This window comes from Rousettus aegyptiacus, unplaced genomic scaffold (assembly GCF_014176215.1).
Source record: "Rousettus aegyptiacus isolate mRouAeg1 unplaced genomic scaffold, mRouAeg1.p scaffold_m13_p_1, whole genome shotgun sequence".
In the NCBI taxonomy this organism is placed as follows: Eukaryota; Metazoa; Chordata; class Mammalia; order Chiroptera; family Pteropodidae; genus Rousettus; species Rousettus aegyptiacus.
Window position 1 is genome coordinate 101,878,868 of NW_023416284.1, and position 19,850 is coordinate 101,898,717.

Sequence of the window (19,850 nt, forward strand, 5' to 3'; positions counted from 1 at the left end):
CCTGCCAACTTGCCATTTTTCTCTCCTTCACTTTACGTACAATCATCTTCCCTAAGGACAGGGCTGACCTTACTCTGAAGGCCAAATGTTCAATGAATTGTGAGAGTTTCTGGTGGAAATTTCTAGTATAAAATAGCTCTTCATAAGTCCAATACTAATGTTTCGAAAACTATACATCAGAAAGTACCCGTACCCCCCACCACATACGCACATACACACCTTCCCATGACATGTTCCCTTGAAACTCTGCTAGCAGGATACATACTGGGTTTGATCTAGGATGGCAATTGTTACATGGTCTAAGGTAAAGATTTTTGTCTTTTTAAATTTTCTCATGTTTTATTTAAAGAAGACATACTTCATTTTTTCTTCTTCTTAAAAATATACCAAGAAGTCCCAAAGGGGAACAGCAACTGCCACAAGAACCAGTTTACAGTCAACTCATTCCGTGATGTGGCAGCCTCATGTAGAAGCTGTATGTAGCAGCCAAATTGCAGAGGAGAAAGCTGGCACACTTTCCCTTAAGAGAGAGAAAGCGGAATTGTGTACTTAAAAGAGATACTCGACAAGTAAATAAACAGCCATCAGGGAAATTTCACCTATCAAATTAAAAATAACTGAAATATGACAAAATCCAATATTGGCAATAATGTAAAAAAAAAAAAAGCATACATAGTCTTCTGGTAAAAGAGTAAGTTGTAACAATTTGGAGGCAAATGTAGCAATATATATATCAGGACCCTTAAGAAACGCAATGAAGAATCTAGCTTATTGGAACTTTATTATAGACTTTAAGAGTGAAAAATTAGAAATACCCTAAAGACCAAATAATAGGGAACTGGTTAAATGGATTATGATACTAAGAATGATGTTATAAATGAAAAGGGGCAGGGAAAAATATTTATGATATATGAGCAAAAAAAAAAAAAACCACTAAAAAACCAGTATGTGGAATGTTAGCTTATAATTACAAAAAAAAAAAAAAAAAAATCACACACTAGAGAAATTTACTGATCAAGAAAAGCTAAGTTTATTAGATTTATTTTAATAAATAAGAACATCTTGATAGTCTTGGTCATATTTCAGAGGGGGTAATTAGAGGAGGGTATTTATAGGGTTTTAGGACCAGAGCTGAGTGATTATAAGGTGAGTCTTACCAGGTAGGGAACTGGGTGGGACGGGGCAGTTTAGGACATAGTAGCTTTAAATTGGTGGGCACAGTAAGGTAAGGTCTTAAAACAAATATTATTGAGCAAGCTGTTGATCTTGATAAGTAAGAAAGCATTTTCTGGAGTAAGTAGCAAGTTATTTTTGTCTGGTCCCTGTATTGTTTTGCATAGAAACAGGAAAATATGCTTTACTCATAATTACTGTCTTTATCATAAAGACAGTAGTGTACATTGGTTTTCATTCTCAATAATAGCTTTTTGTTAAACCGTATTTATATTTACGTTTATATCTCACTAGGAAAAAAGCATAGGAAGATAATTATTTACAAATTGATAGTGGTTATCTCTGGGTGTAAGGATTATAGGAGGTCTTTAGTTTATTCTTTTTTGTTCCTGTGTATTTTCTAAATTCTCTTTAATGAACATATATTCAGGAATAAAAACGATTAGCTTGTTTAACCCTTACTTAGACAGATAATTCTAGAAATACAGAGTCACCCTCATCTCAAAGCTTCTAATCCATTTCAAAATATAATACTCAATCTAGGCAGAATTTTGTGGCCAACTTGGGAAACTGGCTAAATCATTACCTAATTACAACCATGTGATCCACTAAGCACTCAGCAGCTTTTTATCTGTTCAGAGAGACAGATAAAAGCTGTATGGACTGTTTTAGAAGGTCCAGTCTTCAGAATTATATTGAAAACATATTTAGCTAACACAAATGCCCTTTTTTCTCCTTGACTCTCTGTTATCACTCCATTTTTAGCATTATGGTATAGAAAGTGTCAGGGACTTCAGGGAAATAAAAAAAGTAAGATCCAAGATGAAACCAGAAATCTAGAATACTGTCTCATGAATTCTCCATCCAACCACTAATAAATATTTTTGAGTATCTGATATTTGCTGAGTGCTAGACAAGGTAAGACAGCATAAAAATTGGATAATCGACATTCCATCCCTTAAAGGAGCTTAGATTTTAATTAGGGAGAGGGTAGTGAGGAGTGAGTAACACACAGGAATAATTCCAAATAGATACAAAAAGTGCATGCAACTGAGCACTGTTCCACAGGAGACTTAGGACTTGATTCTACACTAGTCTCTATTACGGTATTTGTGTTATGCATCTTCGTGTGGTGTAGACTCCAAGTCCTACATAAATTCAGAGATAGGAAGTTTTGGGGCATTGAGATATTCTAGTTAAAGAAGGATTAAACTCAAATTTTAAAAATTTCTGTACTTTTTATTGAAAATTTTCCCCAAATTTGAGTCTGCTTTATTCTCTACATAAATAATTGCAGTTTAATGAACCTAACCTCAGGGTGCCAGGGTCATTTTCATTTCATATAGACACAGATTTCATTAGCTATAGACTAGAAAGATAAGGGACTGACATGGGTGATAATCGACCCCAAGACATCCTGAAATTTACTTTAAAAGACAAAAAAAATATATGCAAATTCTTAATATCCATGTATTTTCTGTCTATCGCCTTCTTTCCATTTAAGAAGACCAGAGTGAGACCTTCCATTAGATTGAAATTCCTTTTGGCTGAAATGCCATTCTACTCAAAATAACCCTTTATTACCAATAAGTACTCTTCTTCAGGGATCTCATCATCTCATAGGCAAGGGACCTTAATATCCACTTTGGGAAAACAGAGGCCTAGAAAGGGGCCTTGCTCAAGGTTACATAGTAACTTAGTAATGAACCTACAATTAAAATTCCGATCTCTTTATTTCCAATCCTGAGCTTCCTACCTCTCCAGTCTCGTACCCTATGCCTTCTCCAAGGTAATTCTGGGGATTTCAGCTACTAGACATAAAAATAAAAGAGACATAGCTCACGATACTTTTGAGTATAATGAGATATTCTCATTTCCAACTTTATTTTTTGGATCCTTCTCTGGAACAGGACTCAGTTCTCTTCAACGCAAGGCATAATTATTGCCACTCATAGGCCCTTAGGTTTCATCATAGCACAGATGCAGAGAGGTGAAGTCCCCCATGCTCCGGGCCCAAGTCAGCTTGCAGAGCAGATCCTCTTTATTCAATCAGTGGAAACATGGACCTCCTGGGAGAGCAATTTGATGATCTAGTGGGCTATAAACAACAACAACGACAACAACAACAACAACAACAACAAACTTGGCTAATGTGCCATTCAGGATGCCTTTGGCCATTCATAATAATAAACAAACAGATGTACCCTTGAACCATCTGATATTAGAGAACTGGAAATATAGAGTTAGACCCAGTTTCAGAGTTTGCTCATTCAGTAGCTCAGTGGTCCCATCAATGATGCAGGTGCTCTCCATTCTTGCTGCACTTTGCAGTGTCTTGCTTTTGCTCTTGCTCATTATGGTCTCCAGAGGGTGGCATAGGTCCAGGTCTCATGCCTGCATCCAGAGGCAGCATCAGAGGCAGTGACTTGAGGAGTCACTTTCTTAAGAACAACGGGATCTTTCTCAGAAATTCCTGAAGAAATATCCCATCACAATGCTGGGTGGAACTTGGTCAAGAGCCCACTGTAAAACCAACCACAGCCAGGAGGACAGGCTCGGACCATTCATTATTCACCCTGGGGTTGGAACCACTCTCACCTGAGTCACACAAGAGTTAGGAGGGAGTGTTTGGTGGGAAGTGGGGAGGAGAGGGAGGTGGACTCCTGACTTAATCAGGGCTCTGCCAGAGGAAGACAGGGGTGATTGGATGGAGAGATGACCATCAATAGCATCTGCTGCGCCTGCTCCAAGGCTGTTTCCCACCAGGACTCATTCCCTAAGTCAGGTGTTTCATCCTTTCCAAGGTAATGAAAAGTGAGGTTCTGACAGAGCATGAAGGAAGGACATGGGGAACTGCCAAGACCTTCACACCTTTTGGCAATGTAAATGTTCACAGAGGTCCTTATCAGGTATCATGTACTACAACATAGATAGGAAAACAAAATGAGAAACATGAAGAAACATCAGTATATATATATTTTTTACCTAACCCACGTACTGTAATAAAATTTCAGTCTTGCTAAAATAAAAATCAGTTTTTGGATGACTGGGTCCCAAGCTTTTTGCTTTTCTTTCTCTTCTTCCACCTTATCTTTTTATTTGTTTTTAATTTTTAAGAACGAACATATTTTATTTTTTTAAAAATATATTTTATAATTGGAAGTGATGTTTTCTTTTATAATAGGAAATAAGTAGTCTTTATTTGGTGGGGGGAAAGAGAGATTTCATGTTGTCATTTAAAACAGTATAGGAAATTTCCACCTTAAAAAAGAAGTCTGATGATCACTTTTGTAATATTTGAAAATAAACCAGCTTTATTTGAATCAGTCAATACCAATAAAGACTGGGAAAAAATTTATAACACTCAGCGATATCTTCATTAAAAGGCATTTTACATTTATTAAGGCTTGGAAGCAAGTTATTTTATCACCACAGTTAAAGGTCTTGAGAAAATCAAGTCACCATCACTTGGAGTGTCTGTATAAAATGAAATGTTTGTTCTTTCATAAAGGCCAGGCATCTTTTGCTAAATTAGTAACTCCCTGCTTGTAAAATGGGACAACCGGGTGGTCAGGAAAGTAAGACAAATTCAAACATCAGCTGGATAGTTTGTATTTTAAATACATGTATAGTTAATATTGTGAAATCTGTAGCTATACATAAAATACCTTAGATAATTGGATCCTTAAAACTATGTTTTGCCATAAAACTGATTGCTTTTATAGAAACACAGATTAGCCCAAACCCAATAATGAGGCAATCATTTATTTTATGTTTGATTGGGGAGGGGAACACTGGATCAATTTCCTTAAGTGACATTAAATAAAATTACGCACACTTTAGATCATACCTAATTATGAAATAAAAGTATCCTGAAACTAAGCTGGGAGAAGAATATTGACAAAGGGAGAGAAACACGCATTCATGAGGAGGGCACGTGTTGATGTTTGGTTTGAATGCTAAGAAGCAATGAATAGGAGACATTAGGCCTGTGTGCAAAAGGGCCCAAAGCTAGTGATGTGATCTAGTCAGTTCTCCTGACATCAGAACCAGGATGCTTTATGTGCACCTTTCTTTCTCTAATGCTTAAGGTTCTTTTTAATGGCATATACAAAAATAAGGAAGTGATTTCTTGGTAATCATTGACTTAATTTTAACCATAAGTTAATGTTTCATCTTTCCAAGGAGAGGGATATCATCATTTGATTTACTCTGCTATTGAAATGGCTCCAGGCCAATAGGGATAGGGTGGAGACATACAAATATCTACTAGATACCTGCTGCCTCTAAACCAATTTAATTTTTGATGCAGACTCTCACTGGTTTTTTTATGAAAAAAATTCATGCCAGAAGACCTTCACCTTCCTGACTCTGCCTCCCTTTTAATTCTATTTGTTCAGACCTTGCTAATTCCTGGGACTCAGATCTTCAAGGTCTATTCTAGGTATTCTCCATTTTGTGACAATTCTGAGATGCTTCGTATTATCTGTCTGCAAAGTAGCCAGTGGGCACAGGTGCTATGAAGAGCTTCTGTTGCTTCATTTGACAAATACTAGAAAACGTGACCTTTCTCTAATAAAAAGTTCAAGATCCTCACTGGCCCCTCCAGCACAAGAGGTGAGCACTAAGGACTGTGCCATTTCCTTGGAAACTGAAACATATCTGAGATCTCGTGTACAAAGAAGCTGAGTGTGTTTTTCACTTTCTGGCTCATTAGTTTTTTGCCAGGTACCTATAACACTTGTTTAAAACTAGATTTTCATACTCATGCCTATGATTCTGAATTGTCAGGCATTGGACTCCCCTTGTCAGGAGATGAAGGCACGTCATAGAAGGAACTATGCTCTAGATCAGTCAAGATTTTACTTACCCAGCTCATCTTTTATAGTTATTAGTCTTATCCAACATCTCTCTGGGCCAACCTGAGAGGTAGACAGTACTGAGTAGATGGGTAAATTCAACAGCTGTTCTGAGTTTGATTCTTATTTCTGTCTCTGCCTCCCACTATGCTACCTAACAACCACCACAACAACAAAAAATAGTCAAAGGAGAAAAATAAATCTAAACTAAAATAGGATCTCAACTCAAATTAATCCCCTCTCTGAGCCACTGAAATGCTTTCTGAGGGATCAGTATTCATTCAAGACCAGTGACAACTGTTACCTCCCATCTTAAAACTCCAGAGCGTGGAGTCAAACCGCAAACCTTAAATATTCCCTGAGTTGGTTCTGGGGACACCTAAGAACCTTACCACACTGTTGCTGGGAGAGGATTTGCTGTGTGTATGACAAGGTTATGGCCACAGCCCCAGGAGATTGAAGGATCTGGAGAAAAAAAACTTTTTTTGAAAAAAAAAATAATCAGAAAAGAATATTATTATTATATAAAAATACTGTGATTAATCTGGTTATAAGACAATAAAGCTCTAAGTCAATAGCTGCATTATAATAATCTCCTATTGAAATAAAAAGATATTCCTGAATGAAGTATCCAGAAGCGCCTTCCATCTTTAACTCCTCTTCTTCTTAAATGGTTATAATTGGTCATATAACTGCCCCACCAGTGTTCATTAATATTATTATTTATGTAAAACTAAGTAAACCACAGAAGGAACACAGAGTAATAATATTGATTTGGTTTGGCTCGTTTGTTTTTAAAAGCTGCTTTTAAGGACTCGCGAGTTGTTGAATTCTGAGTATCAGATCAGGCAGGGTTGCTCCCACCTGCCAGCTGCTCAGGAGGAGCGAGTCCACCTGTGTGTCCTGTCTTTTCTGCTACACTGGCTGTGGTACGTGGATTTGTTTCAGGAACGTGCCATTGTGGGTTTCAGGAAAGTGAACTGCCTCTGAGGTCATCCTGCCTGTGCTGTGAAGGTTAGGGTCGGATTTCCCAGGGTAACAGGATTTCACACTAATTAGAAGGCCTTTGGGATCATTCAAGCTTTCATCTCCCAGGAGGCCAGTTTGAGGCTTTTCCTTACACTAAAAAGGACTATTTTCTCTCCAGGTCTCCTTTTTAAACACCTCCAGGGACAAAGTTTCCAGGGAGTCCTGGAAAGGCTCTTTTAGAGGTGGAAATAAATCAATTCATTCTGCCTTTTCAAAGCTCTCAGGCTTATAAAATGTCCTACAGAGAAATTTCCTCTCCTCAGTGGGATAAAAGAGACCCCCTACTTCCTCCCCTCTGCTCTGATCAATGGGTCACTTTTTTCTTCAGAGATCCCTGGAGGCAGATAGGTCAGGGATTGCTTGGGTTAGAATTTGTTAATGTTTCCATGGAAAGGACCCATGCTATCCTGCCCTCCCTGAGCAATGAGCCAAGTTCTGGGGATTTCCAGCACTTGGAACCTCGCTCTCCACCGGCAGGCCACATAGAAGGGAGGATTGTTGAAGGAGAGTATCTATGGCCAGTGGCTTTTCTCACAGGGCGTTCACTGGGAGAGGGAGCTGATGATGAGTTCATTTCTCTTAATTTCCTCTGCACAGGTCCTGATGCTCAAGCAGGGTAAGCTTTTGAGGAGGTGAAACTCAAAGAGAATGACTAAGGAGCACAAAATTAGCTAAAAAAAAAAAAAAAAGTTCCCTTTTTTTCATCTGGTAGTTGAGTCAGATGGTAAGAACATTAACGCAGATGGGCATATATTTTTCCTTTAGCTCAAACCCCATGGTTTCCCACTCAGAAAGCCTCCTGGACTTTCTTCCTAAGGTGTTCCACGATCATGCCACCTCCTACGTGTACCGCTCACCCATCAGAGGCTGCAGCTGAAATCAGCCTGGAGCGGCTGCCTGAGAACACCCAGCTAGCAGACCTGTATCCAGGAACAACTTGAAGAGACTGGAAAGTCATTTTTGGCCAATTTTGCTATAAGGTTGGTAGTCACATAACATCACCAGTTCAAGACTAGATCAGGAGAGAGAAGACCTGTCTAAAAAATTCCTAGGGAACATCCAGCATCATAAAGAATTGAAACCCAGGTATATAATATGCAAAAAAAAAAAACAACTACCCCTATGCAAGCAAACCCCGTGGCTGGTAGACCCCTGTGGGCCTTTTGGCATCTACACTGCTCCCTGATCCTCTCCTTCCTAGTTATCCCGGTTTGAAATTGCATGCCAATTTCCTTTCCCTGGCAAGGCCTGACAGCATAAGAATGGAGATCAGTGTCGGCCAGGTGCATGATAGCATCATAACATTCACAACACTGTAGCAAACTGAGAATGAGTCTGAAGTGGTTTTTCAATATGGCCTTCAGTGACATTGTGACAGGAGTGTCAGAAAGTAGTGCGTGACTCAAGGTGTGTCTGCCAGATGCCAAAATCCACAGCTTGCTCCGTCCTTCTCCATTCACTCTCTCTGTCTCCCCTAAGAAGAGTGTATCTCTTTCAAATAAGATCTAAGATGGCATTTGTCCTTGGTCTTAGAGTCAATGACAAAGAGGAGGGTGGAAAAGGACACAGTGTTGCATGTTCTAATGCATGTGAGGAGATATTTTGATATTGGCATAAGGGGCCAGTGACAATCCCATATACTTGGGTTCTCCAACACTGACCCCAAATACACTGAACCCAGACCAGGCCCAAAGGCAGAGAGCTTGACATTTCTAGCATTTCTGTTTGCAGATTCTTGTGTGATCAGACGAGATTGGCGCTGACCTTCACAAAAGAGAGCAGGCTGAAGTTCTGATAATACCAGCAAGATGAAGCCTGGTTAAAAAAAAAAAAAAAAAGACGATTCTCGAGACAATGCAGAAGAGGAGTCTGTGAAGCTGGAGTCCTTTGGGAGAAGCAAAGTTCTGCAGCAGGGATGGAGCAAGGTGGCCGTGCTCAGGACCGGCTGAGGCGCTTGGCGACATCTGCGTAGGCCAGCTCGATCTCCGAGTCAGCTGCACAGGTGTTGGTGAATTCGTCCCGGGCATAGGCGTTCTTGAGATACCGCCACAGGCCTGTCATCTCAGCTGGGAAATTGTAGTTGCGGTATTTCCTGGACACAATCTACAACAGAGATGGTAGGACAGAGATGGAGTGAAGGCATGAAACAAATCACTGAGAAGGTATGAGTGGCGTGACCGAGTGTGCACACACAGCAGGATAACCCTCCATGCTGCGCAACAGGTATGCAACGCAGGGGACAGTGCTGCCTTCTTTTTATTTTATTTCGTTTTGTATTATTTTATTTTATATTTCTTAAGTAAATAAAATTTGCCCTTTCGCTTAGTGATCCTGCTTCTAGGGATTTTTCCTCAGGACATAATCATGGATGTACATGAAGATTTAGCTATACATATGTGATCACAGGACTATCTAGAACAGCAAAAAATGGTACACGACACCAATGTCCAGCAACACACGAATGGATAAATACAATACATTATCCTACATAAGCGCAATAGTATCCTGGGGAGCCATTAAAAATGATACTGCAAAGGAAATTCCAGTGATCTGGAAAACTCTTCCAGGTAGATCATTGAGTTGCAAGTGTCGTATAACACAGTTGGAGAAATATGTATGATGACTAGAAGTATATATACCAATGTATTATCAGTGGTTACATCTAACCGAAAGAATTATAAACATTTTTTTCTATTTCTCCTCATCCATTTTCTTTTACCTCAGCATCCTGATTTATAGAAGGTAATACAAACATTAAAAAGTAAGCAAGATGTTGGAACGAATATGTAGGTACAGAGTATGATGAGGAGTGAACAAAGAACGATTTCTGTTCTCTCCATAGTTAGCTACACTTGAGGGCTGTGGACTTGGGTGTTCTGGGGGAAGTGATGTTTGCGTTGAGAGAAGGGGTAGCATACCAGTTAAAAGCATAGGCTCTGGATCCCTGCTGACTAGATCTGCAGTCCTGACTCTACTACTTAACAGCTGTGTGACCTTGGACTAGTTACTTAACTCCTCTGAGCCCCAATTTCTTTATCTCTAAAATATTAGGAGCTATCTTGGAGTAATAAATTAGTTAACACACATAAATGTTTAGAGGGGTGGCTGGCTCATATTCAGTGCTCAAGAAATATTCTCTATTATTATGATTCATTGAGATCTACCCTTTGCCCATTTGCATGCATTCTTTCATGGGTAGGGGCAAGCTGGTCTCTTTCATAAGGTCTCAGTAGCCTGGGAGGGATTCACCAGAGCAGACATGTGACCTGTGCAGTCACATGGGCCTCACACTCAAAAGTTAATGTTCTGCTGTCAATATCTGGAAATTCTGAATGCTTTTTTTTTTTTTTTTTTTTGTAACAGAAGCCCCTTTATTTTCACTGTGCACTGGGACCTGCACATTAGCTGGTCTTTCTTCCAGCCCACAGGTTGGGGATGGCCACGGGTAGCCTCTCTATTAAAGTGCTGACTCCTGACTCCTTCCCTCGCTTTCCCCTGGCCCTGGAATCCTTCCACTCAGAGAACCCCTAGATTAGTCACTTTGGGCTTTCATCCTCATTTCGGTGCAGTGGTGCGCAGGGTTCCCTGGAAAGTTTCCTGAGTGAAGGACAATGATGACCTATTCCATGAAGAGCTCAGGCTCATAGCTATGATCACATTTCCAAGAAGGATACATTTCCCCGCTCCATTCTCCTACATCACTTTGAACTCCTATTACAACACTAAGGCCTATTCGATTCTGAATCACGGTTACTGTTTTAGTGTCCTCTCTCTCGCTTCCCTAATCGCCAGCAGTATAAGAACAGGAACCACAGCTTCCTCATTTCTGTACCCTCGATAATCTCCATAATGCTCTCACTGAGAGGAACCACAATAGCAAACATTTACATTTACTTACTATGTGCTCTGCTCCAGGCCCTGCTTTAAGCACTTTGTGAACTCCTTAAATTTCTAACTCTATAAGGAAGAGTGTGTTGTAGTCCCATTTTGCCGATGAGTAAAGTAAGGTTACATAAGTAGGGATTCGATAAACAGTTTTATTTAATCCTTACCATTCTCAGTTATCCTAATAGCTGACAAAGTGCATTTAGCGTCAAATGTAATGAAATTACTTAATTTTAAGAACTGAATATTCTTAGTAATGAACAAACTGAAGCCACAAAAGATTTAGTGGCTTACACAACATTATCCAGGAAAATAATTAATTCAACTAATATTTTTTGAGTAATCACGAATATTTATTATAGTCTCTGCTTTTTAATCCCAGTTCTCTCCACTTTGCCGCTCAGTCCTATGTAAATGATCAAGAAATAGTGCTGCTCAGAATGTCTCCTGTGCCAGCTTTTCAGCTAATGATGCTTATCTTCAAACCTACCCTCGTATTTGCTTCTTTGTGACCCTTGGGTTCAGACTGCACAAATCACACCTCTGCTTGGCCAGCTACTCCCTGTCAGGCTCTACCACGAGGGGCCACTGTAGAGAGCCTGCAGACTGGAGGAGGTAGCAGGGTCGTGATGCTTCTTGTTGGCTTTCTGTCTCCATCAGAGTCTTTTTCACTCCAGTGTAAGCAGCTGAATCCCATTTGCCGTTTTGTCAAAACTTGCAGAACCGATGTCATCACACCAGTTCAGGAAGGCCAGGACGCAACAGTGACCTTGCTGCAGAGGTTGGGTCCCAATTCCATGGGACATCCTCTGAACTCAGACCCCAGCATCAGCTAAGTAAAGCCCCACCTCAGAGGTCCAAGGTTTAACTCATCTGAGTTCTGATGTTTTAATAACTCCAACTTCTCCCTTTTGCCAACCCCCCACCATACACATTGAGAGTAGTAGCTGCCTCTTGAAGGCGGAACCTCATGGCAAATTTTGTCTTCCTAGCTCCTCAGTACTTAGTACTTCTTTATATTAGGTTTGGTGTGGTCGCCAAAGAAGGCAGTCTCTCAACGTTCTGTCCAGTTGAGGTGCAGCTAACAGGCAAAGGTGACAGAATCAGAGTCTTTGAACTGAGCACTCTGCAAAAGCAAATGCTGAGGTCGGCACCCCCTGCCAGTTCTTGGTTTCCACCTGTTCACTGCAAGACGAGGGCCGCTTGAGTTTGCCCAAGAACCTTTAGAAGAGGCTGTCTTGGCTAAGAAGCAAATCCATGCAGGAGTTGTGGGTTACCAACTGAATAATAGAACAGCCTCCAGTCTCTCCATGCTGGAATTTATTTTTAAGTTTTTAAAGGCTATATATGAGCTTGAAAACAGCAGAAATACCATTTATAAATATGTATTTGTGTTTATATTTATATCTCCCTTCCTGTTTGCCACAGGGGCTAAACAGATCACCATGCCAGGCAAGATCCCAGTGGAGGCTATGCAAGGCCTGCCATGTCCTCCCTGGCTGGATTTGCATGCCTGCCTTAGTCTCAAAACTGTTTGTTTCCTCATATGTTGGCTAGATTTGGGGAGATGAGAACTAAAAGGGAGCCAGGCAATGAAAGTTCAAACCAGGTACTCAGCGAGCCAAACCAGGCACTCCTGGGCCAAAGCAACACAGCTTCCATGGATAAAGATGAAACTGAAAGAGAGCCAGGGGAAATGAAGTAGGAAGAGAGGAGGAGTGGGGAAGGGAGAGAGAGAGAGAGAGAGGGAGAGAGAGAGAGAGAGAGAGAGGGAGAGAGAGAGATTGAGAGAGAGAGAGAGAGAGAGGAGAGAGAGAGAGAGAGACTGAGAGAGAGAGACTGAGAGAGAGAGAGAGAGAGAGAGAAAGAGAGAGGAGGGAATGCACACAGGAATGAGAGGGTGAGGATTCACACAGGAAGCTCTGACGTTTGCAGGCACTTCCATGCTCATGTTCTGAATTTGTACTTTCATATGAAAACAGTTAGCTCCCACAGCCCAGATTAAGTTTTGGCATTGGAAACCAAACTGGAGGCCTGACTTGGCTCCTCCTTCACTCTTTCTGCACTGAAGAGGTTTGCCAGGTCTCTGGGACCTGATAAGCTGCATCAGCAGAAATCCAAGGAAACTGGAGGCAGGGCCCAGCCTTTGTCCCCTCACAGGCCATCCTCCCTTCGATCCCCAGCTTCTCGCAATGAACAACTCACTGAACTTCATCCCAGGACAGGGGCTAGGAGGAACTGGAGAAATTGTAGGATGAGGCATAGGGCCTGGGAGATTCATTTGTTTACCTTATTCAACTAGCGATTCTCAAGACATATTTGAGTAAGAGAGAAGAAATGAGGGAAGGAAGAGAAGGAAAAGAAACAATGAGGAATGTAATCCACATCTCTTCTTTTAGGCAGGAGAGAAATGAATTCCAAGGAGAATAAATGACCTGCGCCAGCTCACGCTGCTAGTTGGTAGCAGACATAGGACTAGAATTGGGTCTCCTGACTTCTAGAATGGTGGGCTTTCCATTACATCACTTTGACACGGTGTGATTGAACTGGAATCATGCTGTCCCTAATGGTGCCACTAGCGCCTCAGAAAAAGAGAATAAAGATGTTTCGGAAGTGGAGTGAGATATGCACTAATTAATAACTTCAACAAGATGTAGCTTAGATGCACCTACAGTTGACCATTGGCTTGGCCCCAAACCCAAAGTGTATCCATGTTAACAAGTTGTATTTGCCCAGCCCATCAGCACCGGCATACATGATTCCCTCCCAGTCTCCAGCTCAGATCGAGCCCACAGGAACACCAGTGCACACCCAGATGTGTGATTTCAACTCAAGCTTGTGTGTGCTGTGATTAGAAGGAAGGCGGCATGTCTAGCCTGGATTTCAGCAAAACAAACAGACAAACGAACAAGTAAACAAAAAACAACCACAAAAAGAAAACAATAGACAGATAACCAGCTGATAAATGATTGAATATGATTCTTCTCAGTGAAGGATAGAAAGAAACTGGATATCATAAAGACATAACCAGTTGATAAAATGACTAACCGATGACTATTAAAAGGCCACTGTATATTCACCATTATGCTTAGAGGAGGCCCTGTCGTCACAGAGCTTATTCTCTGACTGAGACAGTAAAACATAAAAACGTGTACAATTTGCAAACTGTCTCGCTCTACAATCCCTTTGTATTTTTCTCCAGGCTGATGTGGGTCGGGGGAAAGGATGTGAGAAGTGTTAGTTTAGACAACTTAGGGGGACACAACTGGTGTCTTCAAATGAAATGAAAGGGAGCAGCCCTGTCTGGCAATGTTCCAAAGAACATGCAGCAGCGAGGCAGTTTGGAAGGCTGTTTTAATAATCAGAGCTGTCAGTATGGTAGGGCTGGGGCGTGAGGAAGAAGGCTCTTCATCGTCAGAAACAGGCCGTCGCAGCTGCATAGAACCCTGTCGCAAACAGAAAGCGGCCCAGTTTGGGCTGGGAGGTTGTTTTGGATGACCCCTGACTTCCCTTTTTTCCAACTTGCAGATCTCAACATTCACACAAGAGAGGATCACACTGCCTGTCAAAGATGGTCAGAAAGTACAACGACAGTTAACAAAATGATGTCACTTCTTGCAGCCTCCTTCTCTTCAACTGATAGATGAGGAAGAAGATGCCTGCCTGCCTAGGGAGTTGCTCAAGAGAATGAGAAGGTGGGTCAGTGCACAAAGAAAACATGCATATGAGGTCACATTTTATAGAGATGTGGGGATATGGCCAGTGAAAACCTATGAAGAAGAAACGAGAAAGAGGCCTTTGGAGTAATAGGTCTATATATAACTACATATGATATGACAATAGCATCTACTATATAATGAGCACTTACAATATGCCAGGCACTTACATGCCACATTACTCTTCCAACAACATTAGAAAAAAGCAATACATGCCCATTTTACAGGTGAAAACTGAACCTCAGAGACACTAGAGCCAGTATGCAGTGGAGGCTGATTTCAGTTACCTATGCAGGTGACTTCAGAGCCCAGACTCTCAACCAGCCAGTGGCACTGCCCTCGACTTAATCCTATAGGTGACCCCTACCTAATATGGAGCTGGATCTGAGGAGCACTTGCAGGTAGAATTCTCTTACCTGGACCACATGGAGCTTGGGCAATAGATTGCAGTCGGCCAAGGTCAGCTCGTCCCCATCCAGGAACTTGCGTCGGGACCGCTTGTCATCATCCCCGTGAGTGTTGGCATCGATCTCCTCTGGCAGAGGGGTGTTCAGGTAGTCATCCAGCTCCTTCAGAGCCTTGGTCAGGCCTCTCTCAAGGGCTGGCAAGAAACAGCAAAAGAAACATCTTTAGTCAAGCCTGCCACTAGATACAGCCACAGTCTTCAGAGTAGAATAGCTTATACTGAACCCCTCCTCTCACTGCCAGCTCCCCACACACTACGGAGTACATGGCAGCCATGAACACAGTATAGTAGAAGAGTATGAAACGGCCTGAAAGATCAAGCCTTAACCCAACAATAGGCACTAGCTAATCTTTTTGGGGGGGCATAGGAGGCAGGAATATAGAGATGCAACCATGAGGATATATATCAAAACTTAGTGCTTATCTCCAGAAGATTCAATAACAATAGGTAACTTTCATTTTCCTTTTTTGTTTACATCTATTTTTCCAATAATCTACAGTTAACCCACATAATCATTTTGTATAAAGAAAAAGCTATTAAATAAGTAAATGACAATTATATAGCAGTCCTAGGGCAGAGATCTGTATCAGATTTAGCAGGATTAACTGTGGCTAACCCAACCAGAGAAGGGTGGGAATAGGCTTCCAGTAGGGCAAGACATAGGAAAGTGAGAGGCCCAGGAAAGTGTGCTGCCCCCAGAGAACCAGTGGGCATCGGGGAGGCCTACTTGAGTTTAATCTAGAGAAGGTTGTTCTAAAAATGGAAGGGCCAGGGCACCAGGGCACCAGGCAGTGGGCTCCACCAACAATTTGCAATCACAAGTTGCATGGAAACCTGTCATGGATACAGCTAAAAACAAAACAAACAAACAAACAAAAGAACATTCAGAGGAAGATAATGTGGCCGAATTCATTTAGACACAAGAGCAGATTGAAACAAACACTGAAAAGAAGGACTCGAGGATGTCGTTATCGCTGAGCCATTCCCCCAGCACTTCATAGACCAACCCCACCACAGAACACCGCCAGAGGAACTGTCCACCTGAGCTCGAGGATGGCGGGGGAGGAGATGGCTGGCTGCGTCGTTCATTAGCCACTGCACCTGTGTCATCAGTCCCATCCCTTGGCTTATAGTGTGGCACTGGGATCATAGGAATCATTAATATCAGCCTGGATATTAATTCCAGCAGGAAAAAAAAGAGAGAGAGAGATGCTGCCTCCGGAAGAAGAGCCCCGTGGACTGTGTGCTCTTGTTCAGATTTTCCCAAATGTGCTTTCTGTTAGCCACTCCTCACACAATCCACATTTGTCTTTTCATAGAAGGCCTTTTGTTTGAAACAATGAAATGACACCAGCCCAAGATAAATCAATTGAATGCTTACTGGAATGTTTGAAAACAGACTAGAGGTTGGACACAGTTTCTCAATACTTCCCTCTCCCTGGTGTGGCATTTGAACTTGTACTTCGTCATCTGCTTTGTGTTTCCAGTTTGAGAGAATAGAATGAGCAGGGTTGGGAAAAATGCTTGTACTGCTCCTAGTAATTGTCTAGACTGGGATGGGATTGCAAGCCTATTCAAGAGCAACGGCAGAGGGTGGGCATTTAACAATACTTATTATACACCCCTCCCCCCCACCACCACACCCAGGCACTTGTGATTTGTATTAGGTTTGTTTGCTTCTTCAAATCCGTCTGCCACTTCAGTTATGAAGATTATGCTGAAATCTTGATTATAATGGAGAAAGGAAAACTCGGAGCGCCTGTTGAAACTTGGCCAGCTGACACCAAGGAAAAGACATATGCTGGGAATGAGACATTGCAGATTCTGATTCCAAACAGCCCTTGGAGACATGAGCAGGCCACTAGTCGAGTCTGTGCCCAAGTCATCTGGTCTAGGAATTACCGTGACATTTGGTAAAACAGGTCTAGGACAGCAACTGGAGCTCCTTGGGAAGACAGTTCTGGATAAATTTAAAATCTCTCTCTAGTGATCTCTTGAGAGGGAAGGATAAAACCTGGCAATGGGCGTGGTTGTTGCCTTCCGTCACAACCGCGGCATACCACGTAATAGACCAAGCAGCCACGTTCTGAGAACGTCCTCCGTGTGTCGGTTTCGTCACTGGCATTTGTGTATTTGGATCATGAATGTGAAGGTGCAGCTGGCGATAATCATGGTAGAGAGAGGAGGAGATGGGGCAACAGAAATGGGACCCTATGGCCTGGAGCTAACTCTGTACTTAAATTTTGACCCTGCCCAGGCTGGGTCGAATGAGACGCTGCTGAAGCTTCCGCTTCAGGCTCGCTTATTGTGTGGGCCCCTTCCAAGGCCCTGAAGTTGACTTTTAAAATTCCTCATTAGTACTTACTGTATTGGCTTCAGACCCCGCAAATCCTGGAAACATTCCTCAACTTGGCACTTACTAAGTGTGACCTTGGGCGAGTGCCTGAACTCCACTGAGCTTTTGGTTTTCTCATCTCGACTGTGGAACTAAAAATCCCTAACCCTCATAAAGTCGTCATGAGAAATCACTCAGATTATGCAGGGAAAGTGCCTCATAGAGTGCCTGGCCCATAGGATGATACCAATTAATGACAACCGTTGCTATTGCATCACCATATGGGCCCGTCATCCTGCTCTTGATCCCTCATACTCTTGGTCAGTATATTCCTGAAAAACCTAAGGCATGGTGGCTAATGAGACGCTAAGAAACCTCAGAGGGAGAAATCAACAGCCCAGAGCTTTGCTTCTCTTACTGACTTAATGTACCACCACAGCCCTGTCCCTTCTGCTCCCTCGGATGCCTTCTTGGTGACGAGCCATGTTGAGAGGCATGGCCAGAGGGAAATCGACGCCGTGGGCCTGTGTGCTAACGTACTGCCGTATTATCGAATAACAACTGCCAGCACCAATATGTTCTCTGCCAGTTATTTTCCTTCCTACCTGCCAACTCATTCTTCTGACCCTGGCTCAGTCTGGCATCCATAGGATTTAATTATCCCTCTCAGCTGACGGCACCCAGGTTACGAAAATGAGAGTTTTTTGCTCTGGCGAGAGTGAAGGGGATATAAAAGAAACCTGAGTGACAAGAAGATGTTAAACCCTTCAGTTTTCAAATCTGAAACCCTCCTTCCAAAGACTGCCCCTGAGAAGCAGGACGGGTCACCCACAGACCGTAGCAAGCCTGAGGCCAGGGGACCCCGAGACCCAGGACCACTAACGTCCCAGTCCTCTAGCTGCTTTCTTCTCCTCTCCACCTCACCCTTCCCTTAAGATTTATTCTGTACCACACACAAACGCACTGGGTAAAATATGTGATGAGGAAACAAGGGGGAATAGTTCATAAATATTCTCAGCCATATGCAAACAATCTCAAATTTATTTTTCTCTTTTTTAAGGAGGAAAAAAAAAAGCCACCCATTCCATGATCACTTCCAGATTCATTGAGGTTGATATTACATAAGACCCAATATTGTTTTCTCGTCATAGAGAAATAATGACTTGGAAACGGCAATTTGAGCTAAGAAAATAATATACTCTTACCAGGGCATGGAGGCTGAATGGGGACCAGAGAGCCAAGACTCTAGCTCGGTCTCCAACAAGCTCTTGCAGGCACAGCTCAGCCCTCATTAGCTGGCATGCTTTGTGCACCAGGGGTATTGATCTGCAAACAGCCATGCAGACCCCGTGGGGCTCAAAGTTCACTTGGAGCTGAGCAGATGTCAAAGGTGGCCTTTGAAAGATGGGCACAGCTCTGTGGGCCCAGGTTGCTGTACTTTCAGTTTCTCGTGCGTGGTGTTTTCTCCGGCCTAAGAATATGTAGAAAGATAAAAACCAGGGGTCCACTTCTGACTGACGTCTGCAATAAGGGTCCGTTCAGCTCTCCATGGAGAAGGAGATGGTGGCTATAGGAGGCTGGTCCCAGGCCGAGCACCTACTGCCCAGCTGGGTTCCTCTCATTGGTCTACTCCTGTTCCCCAGCACCAGCAAGAAATACGCTTACTGAATTTCTGCATTGGACCAGGATGTTTATGCCACAATGAAGGTCTTGAGATGGGAATAAGTATTCATCCCCATTTAACAGATGAATTGAGTCTTGGACTTAGCTAAGGCACATACATATGTGCAAGCAAACTATTCAAACTACTCTTGGATGTGCAAAGAAAACACACCTACTTTTTCTTTTAACTACTTTGGTTTCCTTATGGGCTCCTAATACCCAGGCAATGGGAAAACAACTTTGATTTAGTCCATTCTGGATTATAACTTACTTTTATGTTATAATATAAATAGTCCCTCTAGATAATTCCAGTCACTTTTGCATTAAAAAAAAAAAATCATTGGTTTCTCAGAGAGCTTCCTTTCCCTCTGCTCTTCTTCCTGAGTAAACAGGGGTGGATGGGGGAAGAGGCTCTTGTCACTTCCTGGTACCTTGGAGACAGGAGTCTTGGGTTTATGGGGTAGACGTTTGGGGAAGCTAACACAAGTTCTGCATCTCTCCTCACTTACACTAAACCAAAATGAAGAAAAGGTCACTGTAAAATGACTGGAAAAGGATCTGTAGACTTCATGACTAGCCATGGGGATGTTGACCCTAGGGTGGTGGTCAGGGGCAGACTGCGGGTCTCCCTCCAATACTCCGAGTAGAGGATGCCTGAGTAAAGTGCCACCCACATAGGGCTTCCGAGACATGTCTCTAGTTCCCTGACCTCTGTGCCTCCCTCT

At 42.4% G+C, this 19,850-nt stretch overlaps 1 protein-coding gene across 2 annotated transcripts in view; it reads right to left on the reverse strand.

Moving 5' to 3' along the window:
- Nucleotides 1-4,464: 4,464 nt before the first annotated feature.
- CLIC5 (chloride intracellular channel 5) overlaps nt 4,465-19,850 on the reverse strand; it is a 149,173-nt gene continuing 133,787 nt past the window's right edge. For both annotated transcript variants that reach the window (XM_016133054.2, XM_016133056.2), the window contains exons 5-6: nt 15,079-15,263; nt 4,465-9,164 (exon numbers count right to left, since the gene is read on the reverse strand). In XM_016133054.2, coding sequence (XP_015988540.2) covers nt 8,997-9,164; nt 15,079-15,263 — 353 coding nt within the window. In that variant the 3' untranslated portion in view covers nt 4,465-8,996. The remainder of the gene's footprint in view (nt 9,165-15,078; nt 15,264-19,850) is intronic.